The sequence below is a fragment of the Nerophis lumbriciformis genome, linkage group LG21 (assembly GCF_033978685.3).
Source record: "Nerophis lumbriciformis linkage group LG21, RoL_Nlum_v2.1, whole genome shotgun sequence".
NCBI lineage: Eukaryota > Metazoa > Chordata > Actinopteri > Syngnathiformes > Syngnathidae > Nerophis > Nerophis lumbriciformis.
The window spans coordinates 423,146-445,000 of NC_084568.2; the positions used below are offsets into that span (position 1 = coordinate 423,146).

Sequence of the window (21,855 nt, forward strand, 5' to 3'; positions counted from 1 at the left end):
GTGCTGATTAAGAGGAATGTTTTGACGGTGGAACGGTTGAAGTGGGTTGGAAAATGCGGAAGGAGTAGTCGCCATAAAAAAGGGTGGAAATAGGGCTTTGGAAAACCAGGAATTCTGTAAAATCCTGGAATTTTTTTGAACTTGGAAAAATGGTTTGAATAGGTTGAAAAATGTGGAAATGGTGAAAGTTTGAAAAATGGCCAATTCACTTTAAATGGGAAAAATGTCCTGGAAAACCGGGTAACCTGGGAATTTTTGGAATTTGTCAAGGGAAAGTCTGCACTTCCCGAATAGGCTGAACAGTTTGAAGTTGGAATGGTTTGAATGTTGAAGAGTTTGAATTTCCAGGAAAATCTGAATTTGGTTTGAAACTTAGGAAAGTGTTAGTTTGAATGTCCAGGATGAGTTTGATGTGTTGAAGGTGGAATGGTTTGAATCGGTTGAAGAATGTGGGAATTGTGGAAGTTTGAAGAATGACCCATTGATTTCAATGGGAATTTCCCCAAAATTTGGGAATTTCGGGAAAAGCGTGAATTCTTTTGAAAATGGTAAAAACCTGAATGGTCTGAATTAGTTGAAATGGTTGGTGTTGAAAATTTTCTAATCGGTCAAGAAATGTTGAAGTAGTAACATGTTGAATTGAGAAATGGTATTCTGGAATTTCGGGAAAACCTGGGAATTTTTCCAGTTCAAAAAACAACTTAGTTTTTTGTGCTGATTAAGAGGAATGTTTTGACGGTAGAACGGTTGAAGTGGGTTGGAAAATGTGGAAGGAGTAGTCGCCAGAAAAAAGAGTGGAAATAGGGTTTTGGAAAACCAGGAATTTTTTTAACTTGGAAAAAGGGTAGTTTGAATTTCCAGGATGGTAGAATGTGTTGAAGGTGGAATGGTATGGACATACTTGCCAACCTTGAGACCTCCGATTTCGGGAGGTGGGGGGTGGGGGTGGCGGGGGGCGTGGTCGGGGGTGGGGCGGGGGGCGTGGTTAAGAGGGGAGGAGTATATTTACAGCTAGAATTCCCCAAGTCAAGTATTTCATATATATATATATATATATATATATATATATATATATATATATATATATATATATAAGAAATACTTGACTACTTGACTTTCAGTGAATTCTAGCTATATATATATATATATATATATATATATATATGTATATATATATGTATATATATTTATTTTATTATATGTATATATATATATATATATATATATATATATATATAAAAGAAATACTTGAATTTCAGTGTTCAGTGTTCATTTATTTACACATATACACACACATAACACTCATCTACTCATTGTTGAGTTAAGGGTTGAATTGTCCATCCTTGTTCTATTCTCTGTCACTATTTTTCTAACCATGCTGAACACCCTCTCTGATGATGCATTCTGCTTCGTCTCCTTGTTGTGTGCGCAGTTGTGCACTGCACTCTCTAAAAGCCCTAGATGTTAATGTCACATATGCATGTACAGTAGATGGCAGTATTGTCCTGTTTAAGAGTGTCACAACATTGCTGTTTACGGCAGACAAACTGCTTTACGGTAGACGAAAACGTGACTGCTGTTGTTGTGTGTTGTTGCCGTGCTGGGAGGACGTTAATGAAACTGCCTAACAATAAATCTGGAGGGGGCGTGGCCTCCAGCTCCGCCTGAATTTCGGGACATTTTCGGGAGAAAATTTGTCCCGGGAGGTTTTCGGGGGAGGCGCTGAATTTCGGGAGTCTCCCGGAAAATCCGGGAGGGTTGGCAAGTATGGGTGTGGATAGGTTGAAAAATGTGGAAATGGTGAAAGTTTGAAAAATGGCTAATTCATTCTGAATGGGAAAAATGTCCCGGAAAACCTGGAAATCTGGGGATTTTTGGAATTTGCCGGTGATTACCGAATAGGCTGAACAGTTTGAAGTTGGAATGTTTTGAATCGGATGAAAATGTGGAAGGTATAGCGCGCCCAAATCTGGAGAAGAAGAAGAAGAAGAAAAAGCATATGTGTGAATGTTTTGGAGCATTCACTTGTGGCACATATGATTTAATGACAAATTAATGATCATTCACCTTTTATTAAACATAACACAGTAGTCCCATCCTGGCAGCTACCTTTACGCGGTTAAATTCACCTTTATCTGACTTTACAATGCGCTTTTACAACTGCCTGAGGTGCCAACTGAGCTTAAAATGATTGATAGGGTCTAGTTAAAGCGCAGCCAGTATTCAGAAAGATATATTATGTCATTAGTTAGTTAGGCTGATACTTGAGTGTGCAGTCAATAGGAACCAAGCATCCCTAATCTTGTTTTGGATGGCATTAGATTGTGCATGGTATGGCCTGTGAATGCAACAATGACTGAATACATTTTACTGTCAGTTTATCGGTATACACCAGGGGTCGGCAACCCAGAATGTTGAAAGAGCCATATTGGACCAAAAATACAAAATAGAAATCTGTCTGGAGCCACAAAAAATTAAAAGACTTATATAATGATGACAACACATGATGCAAGTGGATAATTAGCTATATTAGCCTACTATCAAAATGACTATGTGTCGCAGGCTGACACAAATCTTCGTTGACAGAAATGTTGAAATGTAATATTTATTCTACACATTTTTACAACATTGGAAAACATTAGTAAAACTTCTCAGAGGGTGAGATAACTCCTGGAAATGACTGTCTTAGAATGGCCAAAGGTATAGATGTGTTTGTCCAAGTTCAAGGAAACTGTCTTCTTCTAAAGGATTTATTACAATCTTTGCAAGCTGGGTAACGTTTGCTGTGGTCTGGAACAACATGGCACACAAACAACTATCTGAAATGCAGCCAATGTTACATACAGATAATGTGTCATGAGAGATGGAAAAATAAACCAAATACACAGAGGACATAAGTAAAGGAAATTAAATGAGCTCACATATACCTACAAATGAGGCATAATGATGCAATATGTACATACAGCTAGCCTAAATAGCATGTTAGCATCGATTAGCTTGCAGTGACATAATATGCCTGATTAGCACTTCATAACAAGTCAATAATATCAACAAAGCTCACCTTTTGTGCATTCACACACAGTATAAAACGTTTGGTGGACAAAATGAGACTAAGAATGAGTGGAATAAAACACCTCTTTCTGTGGCAGCGTCGGAGAAAGTTATACATGTAAACAAACTGTTGAGTCACAGTCCACACAATGAATGTCAAATGGGGAAAAACTAAATTAATCTTTAACTAATTTCTTAAATGTGTCATTGATTAATCATGATTTAAATTAAATAAATAAATGTGTTATTCAATTGTCATGGATGTATTTAATGTTGACTTACATTTAAATATTTAATCATTTAATGAGTTATTGATTTAATTTCATCATTTAATCAACAAATTCATTATTAAATTCTCTCACAATTTAATTGTTTTTTTTCCAATTTAATGATTTAGTTAACAAATTAATTATTAAATTCTCTCACAATTTAATTAATTTGTTTTTTTCCAATTAAATGATTTAGTTAATTATTTAATGAATTGCACATTTAACTAACTAAACGATTAAGTAGTATTCACCTATTTAATTTGGTCCCATTTGGCCATTGTCAATCTGTCAAGCCCATGGAGAGAATGCCAAGAGTGTGCAAAGCAGTAATCAGAGCAAAAGGGTGGCTATTTTGAAGAAACTAGAATATAAAACATGTTTTCAGTTATTTCACCCTTTTTTTGTGAAGTACATAACTCCACATAGTTTTGATGCCTTCAGTGACAATCTACAATGTAAATAGTCGTGAATTTCAAGGAAAACCTGAATTTGTTTTGAAACTTAGGAAAGTGTTAGTTTGAATGTCCAGGATGAGTTTGATGTGTTGAAGGTGGAATGGTTTGAATCAGTTGAAGAATGTGGGAATTGTGGAAGTTTGAAGAATGACCCATTGATCTAAATGGGAATTTCCCAAAAATGTGGGAATTTCAGGAAAAGCGGGAATTTTTTTTTAAATGGTAAATATTTGAATGTTCTGAATGACCGTATTTTTCGGACTATAAGTGGCAGTTTTTTTCATAGTTTGGCCGGGGGTGCGACTTATACTCAGGAGCGACTTATGTGTGAAATGATTAACACATTAGCGTAAAATATCAAATAATATTATTGATGTCATTCACGTAAGAGACTAGACGTATAAGATTTCATGGGATTTAGCGATTAGGAGTGACAGATTGTATAGCATGTTCTATATGTTATAGTTATTTGAATGACTCTTACCATAATATGTTACGTTAACATACCAGTTGGTTATTTATGCCTCATATAACGTACACTTATTCAGCCTGTTGTTCACTATTCTTTATTTATTTTAAATTGCCTTTCAAATGTCTATTCTTGCTGTTGGATTTTATCAAATAAATTTCCCCCAAAAATGCGACTTATACTCCAGTGCGACTTATATAGGTTGTTTTTTTTTCGTTCTTTATTATGCATTTTTGGCAGGTGCGACTTATACTCCAGTGCGACTTATACTCCGAAAAATACGGTAGTTGAGATGTTTGGTGTTGAAATTTTTCCAATCGGTCAAAAAATATTGAAGTAGTAACATGTTGAATAAAGAAATGGTATTACGGAATTCCTGGAATTTTGGGAAAACCTGGGAATTTTTCCAGTTAAAAAAAAACAACTTTGTTTTTTGTGCTGATTAAGAGGAATGTTTTGACGGTGGAGCGGTTGAAGTGGGTTGGAAAATGTGGAAGGAGTAGTCGCCATAAAAAAGGGTGGAAATAGGGCTTTGGAAAACCAGGAATTCTGTAAAATCCTGGAATTTTTTTGAACTTGGAAAAAAAGTAGTTTGAATTCCCAAGATGGTGGAATATGTTGAAGGTGGAATGGTTTGAATAGGTTGAAAAATGGGGAAATGGTGAAAGTTTGAAAAATGGCCAATTCACTTTAAATGGGAAAAATGTCCTGGTAATCTGGGAATTTTTGGAATTTGTCAAGGGAAAGTCTGCACTTCCCGAATAGGCTGAACAGTTTGAAGTTGGAATGGTTTGAATGTTGAAGAGTTTGAATTTCCAGGAAAACCTGAATTTGGTTTGAAACTTAGGAAAGTGTTAGTTTGAATGTCCAGGATGAGTTTGATGTGTTGAAGGTGGAATGGTTTGAATCGGTTGAAGAATGTGGGAATTGTGGAAGTTTGAAGAATGACCCATTGATCTAAATGGGAATTTCCCAAAAATTTGGGAATTTCGGGAAAAGCGTGATTTTTTTTTGAAAATGGTAAAAACTTGAATGGTCTGAATTAGTTGAAATGTTTGGTATTGAAATTTTTCCAATCGGTCAAAACATATTGAAGTAGTAACATGTTGAATTAAGAAATGGTATTACGGAATTCCTGGAATTTCTGGAAAACCTGGGAATTTTTCCAGTTCAAAAAAACAACTTTGTTTTTTGTGCTGATTAAGAGGAATGTTTTGACGGTGGAACGGTTGAAGTGGGTTGGAAAATGTGGAAGGAGTAGTGGCCATAAAAAAGGGTGGAAATAGGGCTTTGGAAAACCAGGAATTCTGTAAAATCCTGGAATTTTTTTTAACTTGGAAAAAAAGTAGATTGAATTCCCAAGATGGTGGAATATGTTGAAGGTGGAATGGTTTGAATAGGTTGAAAAATGGGGAAATGGTGAAAGTTTGAAAAATGGCCAATTCACTTTAAATGGGAAAAATGTCCTGGTAATCTGGGAATTTTTGGAATTTGTCAAGGGAAAGTCTGCACTTCCCGAATAGGCTGAACAGTTTGAAGTTTGAATGTTGAAGAGTTTGAATTTCCAGGAAAACCTGAATTTGGTTTGAAACTTAGGAAAGTGTTAGTTTGAATGTCCAGGATGAGTTGAATGTGTTGAAGGTGGAATGGTTTGAATCGGTTGAAGAATGTGGGAATTGTGGAAGTTTGAAGAATGACCCATTGATTTCAATGGGAATTTCCCAAAAATTTGGGAATTTCGGGAAAAGCGTGATTTTTTTTTGAAAATGGTAAAAACTTGAATGGTCTGAATTAGTTGAAATGTTTGGTATTGACATTTTTCCAATCGGTCAAAAAATATTGAAGTAGTAACATGTTGAATTAAGAAATGGTATTACGGAATTCCTGGAATTTCGGGAAAACCTGGGAATTTTTCCAGTTCAAAAAAACAACTTTGTTTTTTGTGCTGATTAAGAGGAATGTTTTGACGGTGGAACGGTTGAAGTGGGTTGGAAAATGTGGAAGGAGTAGTGGCCATAAAAAAGGGTGGAAATAGGGCTTTGGAAAACCAGGAATTCTGTAATATCCTGGAATTTTTTTGAACTTGGAAAAAAAGTAGATTGAATTCCCAAGATGGTGGAATATGTTGAAGGTGGAATAGGTTGAAAAATGTGGAAATGGTGAAAGTTTGAAAAATGGCCAATTCACTTTAAATGGGAAAAATGTCCTGGTAATCTGGGAATTTTTGGAATTTGTCAAGGGAAAGTCTGCACTTCCCGAATAGGCTGAACAGTTTGAAGTTGGAATGGTTTGAATGTTGAAGAGTTTGAATTTCCAGGAAAACCTGAATTTGGTTTGAAACTTAGGAAAGTGTTAGTTTGAATGTCCAGGATGAGTTGAATGTGTTGAAGGTGGAATGGTTTGAATCGGTTGAAGAATGTGGGAATTGTGGAAGTTTGAAGAATGACCCATTGATCTAAATGGGAATTTCCCAAAAATTTGGGAATTTCGGGAAAAGCGTGATTTTTTTTTGAAAATGGTAAAAACTTGAATGGTCTGAATTAGTTGAAATGTTTGGTATTGAAATTTTTCCAATCGGTCAAAAAATATTGAAGTAGTAACATGTTGAATTAAGAAATGGTATTACGGAATTCCTGGAATTTCGAGAAAACCTGGGAATTTTTCCAGTTCAAAAAAACAACCTTGTTTTTTGTGCTGATTAAAACGAATGTTTTCAATCAATCAATCAATCAATGTTTATTTATATAGCCCTAAATCACAAGTGTCTCAAAGGGCTGCACAAGCCACAACGACATCCTTGGTACAGAGCCCACATAAGGGCAAGGAAAAACTCACCCCAGTGGGACGTCGATGTGAATGACTATGAGAAACCTTAGAGAGGACCGCATATGTGGGTAACCCCCCCCCCCCCCCCCCCCCCCCCCCTCTAGGGGAGACCGAAAGCAATGGATGTCGAGTGGGTCTGACATAATATTGTGAGAGTCCAGTCCATAGTGGATCCAGCATAACAGTAAGAGTCCAGTTTTGACCGAAGTTAGCTGGTGGTGTTCTCGGTTTTTTAATTGTTTTGAAAAATGGAACAGAGCAAGTTGCAAACAGTAAAAATAGTAAAAAAAATAAAAAATAATAACAGAAAAAAATATGCAATAAAAAGACATAAAAATGTGTATCCACACGTTTGCTTGAGTTGACTTTATTCTACACAGTTTTCTCCAAACAAAACAGCATGAGGCTTTAACCAAAGGTTGTGCAACGTCAGTGTCAATCATTACTCGGCACAAAGCCGCCGGATGAAGCGGTAGAAATGTAACCAAACACGTACAAAGCTATTCATTCAACTATCCATCGAATGGCCCCCGTAATCCATCACTTACTGAGAACACACTGATGGTCATGGCAAACTTTGACACCGGAAAAAAACTTCCAAAAAAAAAAAGTGTTTCCAATGTGACTGAATAACTGGACACCTTTCTGAGACATCCGTCACACCCCATTTCATCCACCTCTCAACCTTGGTCAGAGGGGACGCTGGAGGTATAAAAGGCCAAGTCCATTGTGGGAGGAGGACGGACAGCAAAATGAGGAGGAGAAGCAAGTTGGATACACAGGAATGACAAAGGAGTGAGTAACAAGCAAGAACAAAAAAAAGAGTAGCATACTCTCTTACCTTTTCCGCATCACGGGACCTCTCCCATGTACAAATGGAGCGACGACGTGGATATGCACACATTTGGCTCCTGGGGTCAACATCGCTGATTTTTTTCATCCTCGGGGCAAATGGAGTGGAGATTCCAGAGCAGCAAAGACATTCAGGATCCAACACCAGTGAGCACGGCCATGCTCCCAACATCAGCGGGATACCCGTGGTGTCCTTTAAGTGGCATCATGTGGAGCCCCCTTACCTCGTTGCCTTATGGGTACTGGTGGCGTTTTTGTCCAAACTAGGTATGTTGGAGAACCATTACAATATAATGAACTAGTTGATCATCATAAGTGTGTGTGTGTGTGTGCGTGTGTGTGCGTGTGTGTGTGTGTGTGTGTGTGTGTGTGTGTGTGTGCGTGTGTGTGTGTGTGTGTGTGTGTGTGTGTGTGTGTTCTGGCAATGCTTACTTAATGGGGACATTGCTCTGTTTACACAGTCACCTTTAGGGCAGTGGTCCCCAACCACTGGTCCGGGGACCGGTACCGGGGTCCGTGAAGCATTTGCTACCGGGCCGGAGAGAAAATGTAAATAATGTATAAAGGACTGCATTTTCTCCGACTTAATTTTGGCCTGTCCCACCAGACCTGGGGTGTCAAACTTGTTTTCACTGAGGGCCACACCGCAGTCGTGGCTGCCATTAGAGGGCCGCTTGTAACAGTAAATAATTAATGAATTTGCCTATGAATTTAATGGGTTGTACTTGTATAGTTTATAATTTATAATTTAAATATTTTCCTTTTTTTTATGTAAAGAGTAAAAAAAAATCTGCCGATTTTACCACAGTTTTTTTACAGAAAAAAAAGTGGCGGCTTAGTTGCCAGTAAAATATTGTACTGTAAAACATATGGTGTTTTTTATTTATTTATTATTATTTTACAACATATTACTGCAAATAAAAATACAGTACCGCTGTTTAATTTGATTTTGGCTACTCAGATGCCAGTTTTTTACCATGATAAAATGTGGTAACATAAAATCATCAACCGAGGACTATACAGCAAAAAAATGACAAAAAAAATGCTCAGTCGACATAATTTTACTGTAAAAAAAACAAATATTGGTCGTTTTTTTTTTCCAACTTACAGTAATATGCTGTAAAAATAAATTTAAAAACTCCCTAAATTTTACAGTAAAATCCATTGGTCGTTTTTATAGTGTACAATTTGATGGATAACTTGCTTCAAAATCATAAGTAAAGCAGATATTTAAGTATTTATTTGGATTTGGACCAACAAAGTTAGATAATATAATATTTTTTGCAATATTTGACACTAATACCTGTAGTAAGAAAGTAGAGAAAGAAAATATTATTGAAACATAATATTTCCAGGCCATATAAAATTACCTGGAGGGCCGGATTTGGCCCGCGGGCCTTGAGTTTGACACACCAATGATCTTGTTTATAGATGTACAATAAAACTCCTCATGGGAAGTTGCCATTTGTTATATTTGTCTTTGTGACATGATACAATGCACATTCATGAACATATAAGACAGATTGGAGCCAAAGGCTGATTTCCATCATTGCAAAGAAACACTAATTCAGCGTTATAGTGACTTGGATTTTTCATGCACTTATTCTTGCCCTATTTATCTGGCACAAGTGGAAAGCCGGTCCCTGGAAATAATACCTACATTAAACCGGTCCGCGGTCCATTAGAGGGCCGCTTGTAACAGTAAATAATTAATGAATTTGCCTATGAATTTTAATATTTTACATTTTTTTACGTAAAGAGTAAAAAAAAAATCTGCCGATTTTACCAGTGTTTTTTTACAGAAAAAAAAAGTGGCGGCTTAGTTGCCAGTAAAATATTGTACTGTAAAACATGGTGTTTTTTTTTTTTTATTATTATTTTACAACATATTACTGCAAATAAAAATACAGTACTGCTGTTTAATTTGATTTTGGCTACTCAGATGCCAGTTTTTTACCATGATAAAATGTGGTAACATAAAATCATCAACCGAGGACTTTACAGCAAAAAAATGACAAAAAAATGCTCAGTCGACATAATTTTACTGTAAAAAAAACAAATATTGGTCGTTTTTTTTTCCCAACTTACAGTAATATGCTGTAAAAAATTTTTTTTAAAAATCCCTAAATTTTACAGTAAAATCCATTGGTCGTTTTTATAGTGTACAATTTGATGGATAACTTGCTTCGAAATCATAAGTTAAGCGGATATTTAAGTATTTATTTGGATTTAGACCAACAAAGTTAGATAATATAATATTTCTTGCAATATTGGACACTAATACCTGTAGTAAGAAAGTAGAGAAAGAAAATATTATTGAAATATAACATTTCCAGGCTTTTGCAGGCCATATAAAATGACATGGAGGGCCGGATTTGGCCCGCGGGCCTTGAGTTTGACACACCAATGATCTTGTTTATAGATGTACAATAAAACTCCTCATGGGAAGTTGCCATTTGTTCTATTAGTCTTTGTGACATGATACAATGCACATTCATGAACATATAAGACAAATTGGAGCCAAAGGCTGATTTCCATCTGCATCTCATTGCAAAGAAACACTAATTCAGCGTTATAGTGACTTGTATTTTTCATGCACTTATTCTTGCCCTATTTATCTGGCACAAGTGGAAAGCCGGTCCCTGGAAATAATACCTACATTAAACCGGTCTGCGGTACAAAAAAGGTTGGGGACCTCTGACGGTATGGGGACAAAAAAACAGGTCCCCTAAAGGGAAACCTTTTTTAAATGATAGTCAGATCCATTCTGAAGATGCCTAAGTGATTTTTTTATGACATTTTTACATTATTACCTTAAAGTATGATTCACATTCAGAATGTTCCATCCTTCTGAGTTGCAGACAACTTCATTACTGCTAAGTAGCAGTTTTCAGTAATGTCACAGAAGATGCAGGATTTGCTTTCACATTTAAGTGGTGAAACTTCCTATAAGAGGACAGCTGTAGGATCATGTCATTTTTTTTAAATGGTCCTCAGTTGTCACGTACAAATGTGTGTGAATTATGCAAAATTATTTAAATTTGGTCCCCATGAACCATATTAACTCTTTTCCCCAGGGTCCCCAGTAAGAATGATCAGCACATTACTTCATACTTGCCAACCTTGAGACCTCCGATTTCGGGAGGTGGGGGGACGGGGTGGGAGTGGGCGTGGTCGGGGTGGGACGGGGGCGTGGTTGGGGGCGTGGCTAAAAGGGGAGGAGTATATTTACAGCTAGAATTCACCAAGTCAAGTATTTCATATATATATATATATATATATATATATATATATATATATATATATATATATATATATATATATATATATATATATATATGTCTTAATAAGGTTATCCAAAAAATAGTGCTCGATACCGTAGTAGAGCGCAATATATGTATGTGTGGGAAAAAAAATCACAAGACTATTTCATCTCTACAGGCCTGTTTCATGAGGGGGGGTACCCTCAATCATCAGGAGATCGCCTGATGATTGAGGGTACCCCCCCTCATGAAACAGGCCTGTAGAGATGAAATAGTCTTGTGATTTTTTTTCCCCCCCCTCATGAAACAGGCCTGTAGAGATGAAATAGTCTTGTGATTTTTTTTCCCACACATACATATATATATATATATATATATATATATATATATATATATATATATATATATATATATATATATATATATATATATATATATATATATATATATATATATATATAAGAAATACTTGACGTTCAGTGAATTCTAGCTGTATATATATATATATATATATATATATATAATTTATTTGTTTATATATATATATATATATTTTATTATATATATATATATATATATATATATATATATATATATATATATATATATATATATATATATATATATATATAAAATAAATACTTGAATTTCAGTGTTCATTTATTTACACATATACACACACATAACACTCATCTACTCATTGTTGAGTTAAGGGTTGAATTGTCCATCCTTGTTTCTCTATTCTCTGTCACTATTTTTCTAACCATGCTGAACACCCTCTCTGATGATGCATTGCTGTGTGGCACGCACAAAAGTGCTTTCATCAAATGCACTAGATGGCAGTATTGTCCTGTTTAAGAGTGTCACAACATTGCTGTTTACGGCAGACGAACTGCTTTACGGTATACAAAAAAGTGACTGCTGTTGTTGTGTGTTGTTGCCACGCTGGGAGGACGTTATTGAAACTGCCTAACAATAAACCCACATAAGAAACCAAGAACTCGCCCTCCATCATTCTACAGTTATAACGTGATTGGGCAGGCACGCTGTTTATATTGTGGAGGACCTGAGTCCGCCTGAATTTCGGGAGATTTTCGGGAGAAAATTTGTCCCGGGAGGTTTTCGGGAGAGGCGCTGAATTTCGGGAGTCTCCCGGAAAATCCGGGAGGGTTGGCAAGTATGCATTACTTCATCAATCCAGAGATTTAAAGACGTGTATGAGATTAACTGGGCAGTGGACATTTTACACCATTTTTTTTATGCCTCCACAACCTGTAGAAAGGGTGGTTGCCACAAGTGATGATCAAAAACTTGGTCCCCATTCCAAATTATAACCAGTATGTGTGTGTGCGTGTGCGTGTGCATGTGCGTGTGCGTGTGCGTGTGTGTGTGTGTGTGTGTGTGTGTGTGTGTGTGTGTGTGTGTGTGTGTGTGTGTGTGTGTGTGTGTGTGGAATTTGATGCGTCGTCTGTTTCTGAGGATTGTTTTCATAGACGCTATCAAGCAGTGATTTGTCATTAATGATGCACCTCCAAGTCTATTTTGAGCTCACTTAGTCATGACATTGTTTGAAAATGGTTATTTTGATATGTGCAGTTTGTTCTGATTGTTAAATCCATATTATATTTTATATTTTTCAGTTATCCTGAAAGTGTAACTGACTTAAAGGCAGTGGTGGGCCCTCAGGGGCCAGCAAGGCCTTCTCTAACATAACCAGAAATCATGATCATAATTAAAGATACAATTATTTTTTAATTTACTTTCCCTAAATATCTAAAAGTATTCCTATTCTCTTCATGTCATATTATGCTCCTTCCAGTGCTGTTGTTTTTAGTTGTAGTATGTATCCAATCAGAATTCTGCTAGATTATGTTGCTATGCTGTGCGAAATCTGCCAGAGTCCTTCAGAATCAATCACTGTAAGTGAACAGGCACATACAGTTGATAGACAATTGCAATAGCCAAATCAGATCACGAGTGGTTGTCAGTAAGGCCTTCTAGCTGGCCTCACGTTGAACGTGACATTTACACGTCCTGTGATTGGATACTCACCGGGACCGTTAGCGGATGAATTTGAGAACACAGAGTTGATAGACAGTTGCGATAGCCAATCAGATCACAAGTTGTTGACAGTAGCCTATCTAGGCAGCCTGATGTTAACCAGACTGGGATTGGATACTCACTTGTCATTCCAAAGTGAGTATCCATTCACAAGGTTCAATTTAGCAGGAAGCCAGTGGCCTAGTGGTTAGAGTGTCCGCCCTGAGATGGGTAGGTTGTGAGTTCAAACCCCGGCCGAGTCATACCAAAGACTATAAAAATGGGAGCCATTACCTCCCTGCTTGGCACTCAGCATCAAGGGTTGGAATTGGGGGTTAAATCACCAAAAATGAGTGCTGCCCACTGCTCCCCTCACCTCCCAGGGGGTGAACAAGGAGATGGGTCAAATGCAGAGGACAACTTTCACCAGACCTAGTGTGTGTGTGTGTGTGACAATCATGGGTATTTTAGTTACTTTACTAGTTACTATGGTCATCAAATGAGTTACTATGGTCATCTAAGTCACAGCAGCTCAGACGAGGCACCAAGCAGTGTGGGTGGGGAGCGTTTCCACAGAGTGTTTCCAGAGCAGCCAGCCTGAAATGTGGGTGTCAGGGACAGACACGGTAGGAGATTTTTACAAGAACGTTCTAAAGCTTAGTGATATATCACATATATCAGATTGTAGGTGGGGTTTTTTTGTGTTTTTTTTACCTTTCGCGTTCATATTTTGTTGTGTTTGTTGCGTTACGCTTGATTGTAAAATATGTTGATCGACAGGAAGTTGATTTGATTGATTGATGAATTGCTGCCAAAGGTGCATCAACAAAATATTGAGCAAAGGCTCTGAATACTTTTTATGTAGACCACAAGGATTTTAAATGTAGATTAAAATCATAATAGTCCCCTTAAAGTCATGCTACAGTGTGATTGAACTTAAGTTGTGTTTTTAGTTGTTAGGAGTGTTGGACAACTTAACCCAGTAACAATTAACCCCAAACTGACATAAATCAACATTTTGAAATGTGACTTTTTTTTCACCTGCTGATTGGGCTTGATTATTAATCCATAAAGTCAAGCAAGCTTAACCAAAAGTGACTCTTTAGTTATGCAAGAATATTTCTGGGCATTTCTATCCGCAGACACGCTGGTTAATTATATGCCAAGGAGAAGGGAAAAAAGTTGATCATTTGCACATTTTGCAACCTCATTGTTTTTGGGTTTTATGGGTTGGTTTCAATGTCTAGTCTGGCTGTGAATGCTTGGAAAGAAACATCCTCCTTGACCTTTCTAGAAGGAAAAATGTGTTTATTTACTAACAAACATCTAACTCTTTATGTGTCCCCAGTCATCGAGGCCAACCATCACGTGACCAACATCATCCCAGAGAGCGCCCTGCTCATCTGCTTCGGCTTCATCCTGGGCGGCATGATCTGGGGCGCAGACCAGGTGCAGACCTTCAAGCTGACCCCGACCGTCTTCTTCTTCTACTTGCTGCCCCAAATCATCCTGGATGCGGGCTACTTCATGCCCAACAAGCTGTTCTTCAGCAACATGGGCACCATTCTGGTCTACGCCATCATCGGGACCTGCTGGAACGCTGCCAGCGTGGGGCTGTCGCTGTGGGGCTGTCACATGGGAGGAGCCATGGGTAAGAGTCAAATATATTGGGATTCCTTCCATTTTTACCGTAGTGGACGATCGGTGAATAAACAGCATTTTCTTAAGAGAAATATACCAGGCTCTTAACCATTTTGACCTTGGAGCCCACTCAAATATTAGCACTTAATTAATAATCCTACTCTTGATTTTAACCATACTCATTAATTATATCTAAACTACTGTTGCGTTTTGGACCAGTTGTTCCTCCCAGGGAATTCAAGTCACAATTCGCTCCCAAGTTCTTTCCGACACTTAAAGCTGAGTTGAAAAACCACCAGAGACAGAATAGGTATTTTGTTGTATATTCTCAAAGCTTTGCCAATATACATTGATTGAGACCAGTCTAACCATAGAACATTCTATCGCGCCTCCCAAAATGGTCTGTCTTCCCGATCCCACCACCCTCTCTCTCGTCCCATCTCTGTAGACAAAACAAATGCTAGTCAAAACACATTCCAAAGAACTCAAGGTTAACACACACAGTATACTTGCTGACAGAGCATCAAGAGAAGAAATGGAAAACACGAGCTGTTTTCAAATATGACAAAGAAATGGAAGACGTACAACTTAACTTCGGATATATGTAAATAACTGCCTCCGACACTACTTACAGTTTACAACAGAGGTGTCAAAGTCGTTTTCACTCAGGGCCACATTGCAGTTACGTTTGGCCCCAGAGGGCCCTTTCTAACCGTGAATACTATTATTACACACTTTTTTAATGCATTTTATTAGTAGATTTTTTTTAAAGTAAAATGTAAAAAAAAAAAAAAATGGTAAGTTGCAATAATTTCACCTCATTTCACCTAATTTTCACCTCAAAATGTAGTGTATACAATGGTTAAAAAAAAAAAAAAAAAGGCAGCTCATTTGCCTGAATTTTACTGTAAAATTTAGTGAAATTATTTTTTTTACTGTAAATAAAAAAAACTGGAATTTTACAGTAAAATGTTGGCACCTGAGCTGCCAATTTGTTGTTGTTTTTTTGTTTTTTTTTACCGCAAATCAAAAAGTGTAGATTTTTCGGTGTGAAGTGAAGTGAATTATGGGCGGTATAGCTCGGCTGGTAGAGCGGCCGTGCCAGCAACTTGAGGGTTGCAGGTTCGATCCCCGCTTCCGCCATCCTAGTCACTGCCGTTGTGTCCTTGGGCAAGACACTTTACCCAGTGCCACCCACACTGGTTTAAATGTAACTTAGATATTGGCTTTCACTATGTAAAGCGCTTTGAGTCATTTGAGAAAAAGCGCTATATAAATGTAATTCACTTCACTTATATTTATATAGTGCTTTTCTCTAGTGACTCAAAGCGCTTTTACATAGTGAAACTCAATGTCTGATTTACATTTAAAGCAGTGTGGGTGGCACTGGGTAAAGTGTCTTGCCCAAGGACACAACGGCAGTGACTAGGATGGCGGAAGCGGGGATCATTTTACTGGTTTTTTTGTTTGGTTTAATTTTGACAATTCTGATACACTCTCATGGCACAGTGGTTGGGAACCGCTGCGTTATAGAAATATTTGCTAGCGATAGTTTGAACTCCCAAGTTTTGCCCTAATTATAGGCAAAGTTTTGCAGTCTTGGTCCATTTAATAGTACACACAATTTTAGACTTTTCACACGCTATTTAGCAGGTATTATTTGGAAGTAATAGTAATACTATTTCTGCTCCGCCGCTCCCAGTCTGTGGAACGCTCTCCCTGACCACCTGAGGGCACCACAGACTGTGGATGCTTTTAAAAAAGGCTTAAAAAGCCTTTTTTTTGATAGATAGATAGATATATAGTACTTTATTGATCTGTGTATGCATACTAGTTCTAGCTATTAGGCTGTTCTAGTTTTTATTTTTTTTATTTTTTGTTATTTTTGTTATCTTTTTATTTTTATTTTTATTTAAATTTTTATTTATATTTATTTTTTTATATTTTTAAATTTATTTATTTATTTTTTAATACACTGTAGCACTTTGAGGTTGTTTGCTCAATGTACAGTGCTTTTTACAAATAAAATCTATTATTGTTATTATTATTAGTAGTAGATCAGGCGCGGTTTTGTTTTCTCTTTTTTTTTTCATACTGTTCTTACATTTTACTGTTTTTTTGTTTGGTTTAATTTTGACAATTCTGATACACTCTAATGGCACAGTGGTTGGGAATTAGGGATGTCCGATAATGGCATTTTGCCGATATCCGAAATTCCGATATTGTCCAACTCTTAATTACCGATACCGATATCAACTGATACCGCTATATATACAGTCGTGGAATTAACACATTATTATGCCTAATTTGGACAACCAGGTATGGTGAAGATAAGGTCCTTTTTAAAAAAAATTATAAAATAAAATAAGATAAATCAATTAAAAACATTTTCTTGAATAAAAAAGAAAGTAAAACAATACAAAAACATTTACATAGAAAGTAGTAATGAATAAAAATTAGTAAAATGAAGTGTTAAAGGTTAGTACTATTAGTGGAGCAATCATGTGTGCTTACGGACTGTATCCCTTGCAGACTGTATTGATATATATTGATATATAATGTAGGAACCACAATATTAATAACAACCCTTTTGTGTGAATGAGTGTAAATGGGGGAGGTTTTTTGGGTTGGTGCACTAATTGTAAGTGTATCTTGTGTTTTTTATGTTGATTTAATAAAAAAATAATAATAATAAATAAAAAACACGATATCGATAATAAAAAAAACGATACCGATAATTTCCGATATTACATTTTAAAGCATTTATCGGCTGATAATATTGGCAGGCCGATAAATAAAGTAATAAATAAATAAAGTCCGATCTCTATTGGGAATCGCTGCATTGTAGAAATATTCGCTAGTCGACAGTTTGAACTCCCAAGTTTTGCCCTAATTATAGACAAAGTTTTGCACTAATTGTAGTTTCAACAACATATTGTACCACGCTTAAGGTTTTAGAAGTTCCAACAGCATACAAACCAAGGTACTTAAGAATCAAACTGTGTGACTTCACGTGTGTAATGAGTTCATGGAAGCGATTGTATCATATTTGACATTGGCCGTCCATACCTTCTTGGACGGTTGTACAATATCTATCATCAAGCCCTGATTCAAGTCCAACTGGAAGTAAAACATGTTGTTTTGGCAGGTGACCTGGACATCGGCCTGCTGCAGTATCTTCTGTTCGGCAGTCTGATTGCTGCGGTGGACCCGGTCGCGGTCCTCGCCGTGTTTGAGCAGGTCCACGTCAACGAGGTCCTCTTCATCCTGGTGTTTGGAGAGTCCCTGCTCAACGATGGCGTGACCGTGGTTCGTATTAGCGCTCTCAAACAGACCTATTTCTTACAGTGCTTATACAATTCTGGTTGGGTTTTTTTTAAGTCTTTTAAGCCAGAGTTTTTGCTTGGTCAGCGTACGTTCCACCGGGAACTCAATGAACCTTTCCAAGGTGGCCTTGTAACCGCATCAAAGCAAATTCAACCCTCAATAAAACCATAAAAAATCTCCTCATTGCTCTTTAGTTTGATTCCATCAGCATACCAGCAGGTGCTCACAAAGTTGTTGTTTTTTGGAATGATTAGACTGTGGCGTACCACAAGGCTCCGTCCTTCGACCCCTGCTCTACCAGCTTGACCAGGGGTGCCCACACTTTTTCTGCAGGCAAGCTACTTTTCAATTGACCAAGTGGAGGGGATCTTTCTCATTCATATATATCATTTATATTGATTTATTTATGAAAGAGAGGTTTTTGTTAACAAGTTAAGGGTGTTTAATGAATATACATGCATGTTTAACACATATAGATTCCTTTCTTTCATGAAGACAAGAATATAAGTTGGTGTATTACCTGATTGTGATGACTTGCATTGTTTGGAATCAGACAGTAGTGATGATAACGTCCACATTTTCAAATGGAGGAGAAAAAAAGTCCTCCTTTCTGTCCAATACCACATGAAAGTGCTTGCTTTTTGCCATACTCCTTTTTATACACTTTACAAGAAATACATTGGCAGCAAACTCCGTAGCTTGCTAGCACGTGCTAGCTTTCTGAGACTCTTTTGTTAGTGCAGGCAGGATGAAGCAAAGCTTTTACGGGTTTTGACGAGAGTCTGTTGAAATAACAAGTGTTTCTCGCCTTCCTGTTGGTCATTTTTTCTAAATAATGATCAGCAACTAGCGTCATCTCACAAGACCCTCGGGTGCCGTGAATGTCAATCAAGTGACGAAAGTGACGTCTTGGTGAAGATTGATGTTCGCTAATTTTTAGGTCTATTTTTGTAATGCCTGGTTAGCGATTGTCTGGCGAAAATGGCCATTTAATCAAAAAACCAAACCCCAAAACTCAAAATTGCGCTCTAGCGCCCCCTAGGAAAAAACAGACAAAACTGCTTGTAACATCCGGTAGGAATGTCGTAGAGACATGAAACAAAAACCTCTATGTAGGTCTGCCTTAGACCTAGATTTCATACATTGACAACAGGAAGTTGGCAATTCCCCCTTCAAAACAAATGTTTCGTAAAAACAGTCACTTTTGCCTCTTTGAGCTGTAATTTGACCCCCTTAACATGCTTCAAAACTCACCAAACTGGACACACACATCAGGACTGGCAAAAATTGTGATCTAATAAAAAAAACAACAACCCCAAAACTCAAAATTGCGCTCTAGCGCCCCCTAGGAAGAAAACACAGACACAACTGCTCCTAGGAAGAAAACTCAGACAAAACTGCCTGTAACATCCGGTAGGAATGTCATAGAGACATGAAACAAAAACCTCTATGTAGGTCTCACTTAGACCTAGATGTCATATATTGACAACAGGAAGTTGGCAATTCCCCCTTCAAAACAAATGTTTCGTAAAAACAGTCACTTTTGCCTCTTTGAGCTGTAATTTGACCCCCTTAACATGCTTCAAAACTCACCAAACTGGACACACACATCAGGACTGGCAAAAATTGTGATCTAATAAAAAAATAAATAAAAAAAAACTCTAAATTGCGCTCTAGCACGCCCTAGGAAGAAAACACAGACACAACCGCTCCTAGGAAGAAAACTCAGACAAAACTGCCTGTAACTTCCAGTAGGAATGTCTTAGAGACATGAAACAAAAACCTCTATGTAGGTCTGCCTTAGACCTAGATGTCATACATTGACAACAGGAAGTTGGCAATTCCCCCTTCAAAACAAATGTACTAAAAACAGTCACTTTTGCCTCTTTGAGCTGTAATTTGACCCCCTTAACATACTTCAAAACTCACCAAATTGGACACACACATCAGGACTGGCAAAAATTGTGATCTAATAAAAAAAAAAAAACTCTAAATTGCGCTCTAGCGCCCCCTAGGAAGAAAACACAGACACAACTGCTCCTAGGAAGAAAACTCAGACAAAACTGCCTGTAACTTCCAGTAGGAATGTCTTAGAGACATGAAACAAAAACCTCTATGTAGGTCTGCCTTAGACCTAGATTTCATACATTGACAACAGGAAGTTGGCAATTCCCCCTTCAAAACAAATGTACTAAAAACAGTCACTTTTGCCTCTTTGAGCTGTAATTTGACCCCCTTAACATGCTTCAAAACTCACCAAACTGGACACACACATCAGGACTGGCAAAAATTGTGATCTAATAAAAAAACAACAACCCCAAAACTCTAAATTGCGCTCTAGCGCCCCCTAGGAAGAAAACACACACAACTGCTCCTAGGAAGAAAACTCAGACAAAACTGCCTGTAACTTCCAGTAGGAATGTCTTAGAGACATGAAACAAAAACCTCTATGTAGGTCTGCCTTAGACCTACATTTCATACATTGACAACAGGAAGTTGGCAATTCCCCCTTCAAAACAAATGTTTTGTAAAAACAGTCACTTTTGCCTCTTTGAGCTGTAATTTGACCCCCTTAACATGCTTCAAAACTCACCAAACTGGACACACACATCAGGACTGGCAAAAATTGTGATCTAATAAAAAAAAAAAAACAACCCCAAAACTCTAAATTGCGCTCTAGCGCCCCCTAGGAAGAAAACACAGACACAACTGCTCCTAGGAAGAAAACTCAGACAAAACTTCCTGTAACTTCCAGTAGGAATGTCTTAGAGACATGAAACAAAAACCTCTATGTAGGTCTCACTTAGACCTACATTTCATATAATGACAACCCCCAGCAGAAATCAACAGGAAGTTTGCAATTCCCCCTTCAAAACAAAAGTTTTGTAAAAACCGGTCACCTTTTTTCAAACATTATCTCCTCTGAGCGCATTTGTCGTGTCGGTTTCAAACTAGCACAGGAGAGATATTGAACCCTTCTGATTAAAAGTTGACGAAAGAGTTTTAATTACTGCTCTGGTTTGGATTTTATGTGCCGTCAAAGTCGGTCCCGTCCATCGCTGCTTGCAGCTTTCATTTGACTTGTTTTGGAAAGTCTTGACAAGCCAAACTTTCTTGGAACTATTGGCAGATCATTTTGCTTAGTTTAAATAAAATACCCCTAATTTTTATTTATTTTTTCTTCTTGTTTTTGAACACTGACTTTTTGCAGTGCAGGATCTCCTGTTCTTTAGAACCAACTGATTACCTCCTAAAAACCTGCCATTCTCCCTCTCCCATTTCAGGTGCTCTTTAATGTGTTTGATTCGTTTGTTTCTCTGGGAGGATCCAAGATTGATGCTGTGGAGATAATCAAAGGAATAAGTAAGCATATGCTCATGAACCAAGTCCTGGTATAAATCATATGCTGGGATGAATGGAATGTTCTCCCTTTGTCTCCAGTTTCCTTCTTTGTGGTGGCATTCGGCGGCTCCCTCCTCGGCATGGTGTTTGGTTTGCTGCTCTCCCTTCTGACCAGATGCACCAAAAACATCCAGATCATCGAGGCGGGCTTCATCTTCGTGGTGGGGTACCTCTCCTACCTCACGGCCGAGATGCTCTCCCTCTCCGCCATCCTGTCGTGAGTACTCCCTTCAGATTCCAGGACGTTCTTCACTTCCAGT

At 37.5% G+C, this 21,855-nt stretch overlaps 1 protein-coding gene across 4 annotated transcripts in view; it reads left to right on the forward strand.

Annotated features, from left to right (window-relative positions):
- Positions 1 to 21,855, forward strand: part of slc9a3.1 (solute carrier family 9 member A3, tandem duplicate 1) — a 64,432-nt gene that overhangs the window by 27,186 nt on the left and 15,391 nt on the right. For 2 of the 4 annotated variants that reach the window (XM_061983293.2, XM_061983294.2), the window contains exons 1-5: positions 7,800 to 8,189; positions 14,574 to 14,876; positions 18,015 to 18,175; positions 21,478 to 21,556; positions 21,635 to 21,812. In XM_061983293.2, the coding sequence (XP_061839277.1) occupies positions 7,946 to 8,189; positions 14,574 to 14,876; positions 18,015 to 18,175; positions 21,478 to 21,556; positions 21,635 to 21,812 (965 nt within the window). In that variant the 5' untranslated portion in view covers positions 7,800 to 7,945. Of the gene's footprint in view, positions 1 to 7,799; positions 8,190 to 14,573; positions 14,877 to 18,014; positions 18,176 to 21,477; positions 21,557 to 21,634; positions 21,813 to 21,855 lie in introns of those variants that run through there. The other 2 variants (XM_061983291.1, XM_061983292.1) reach the window with 1 other exon arrangement.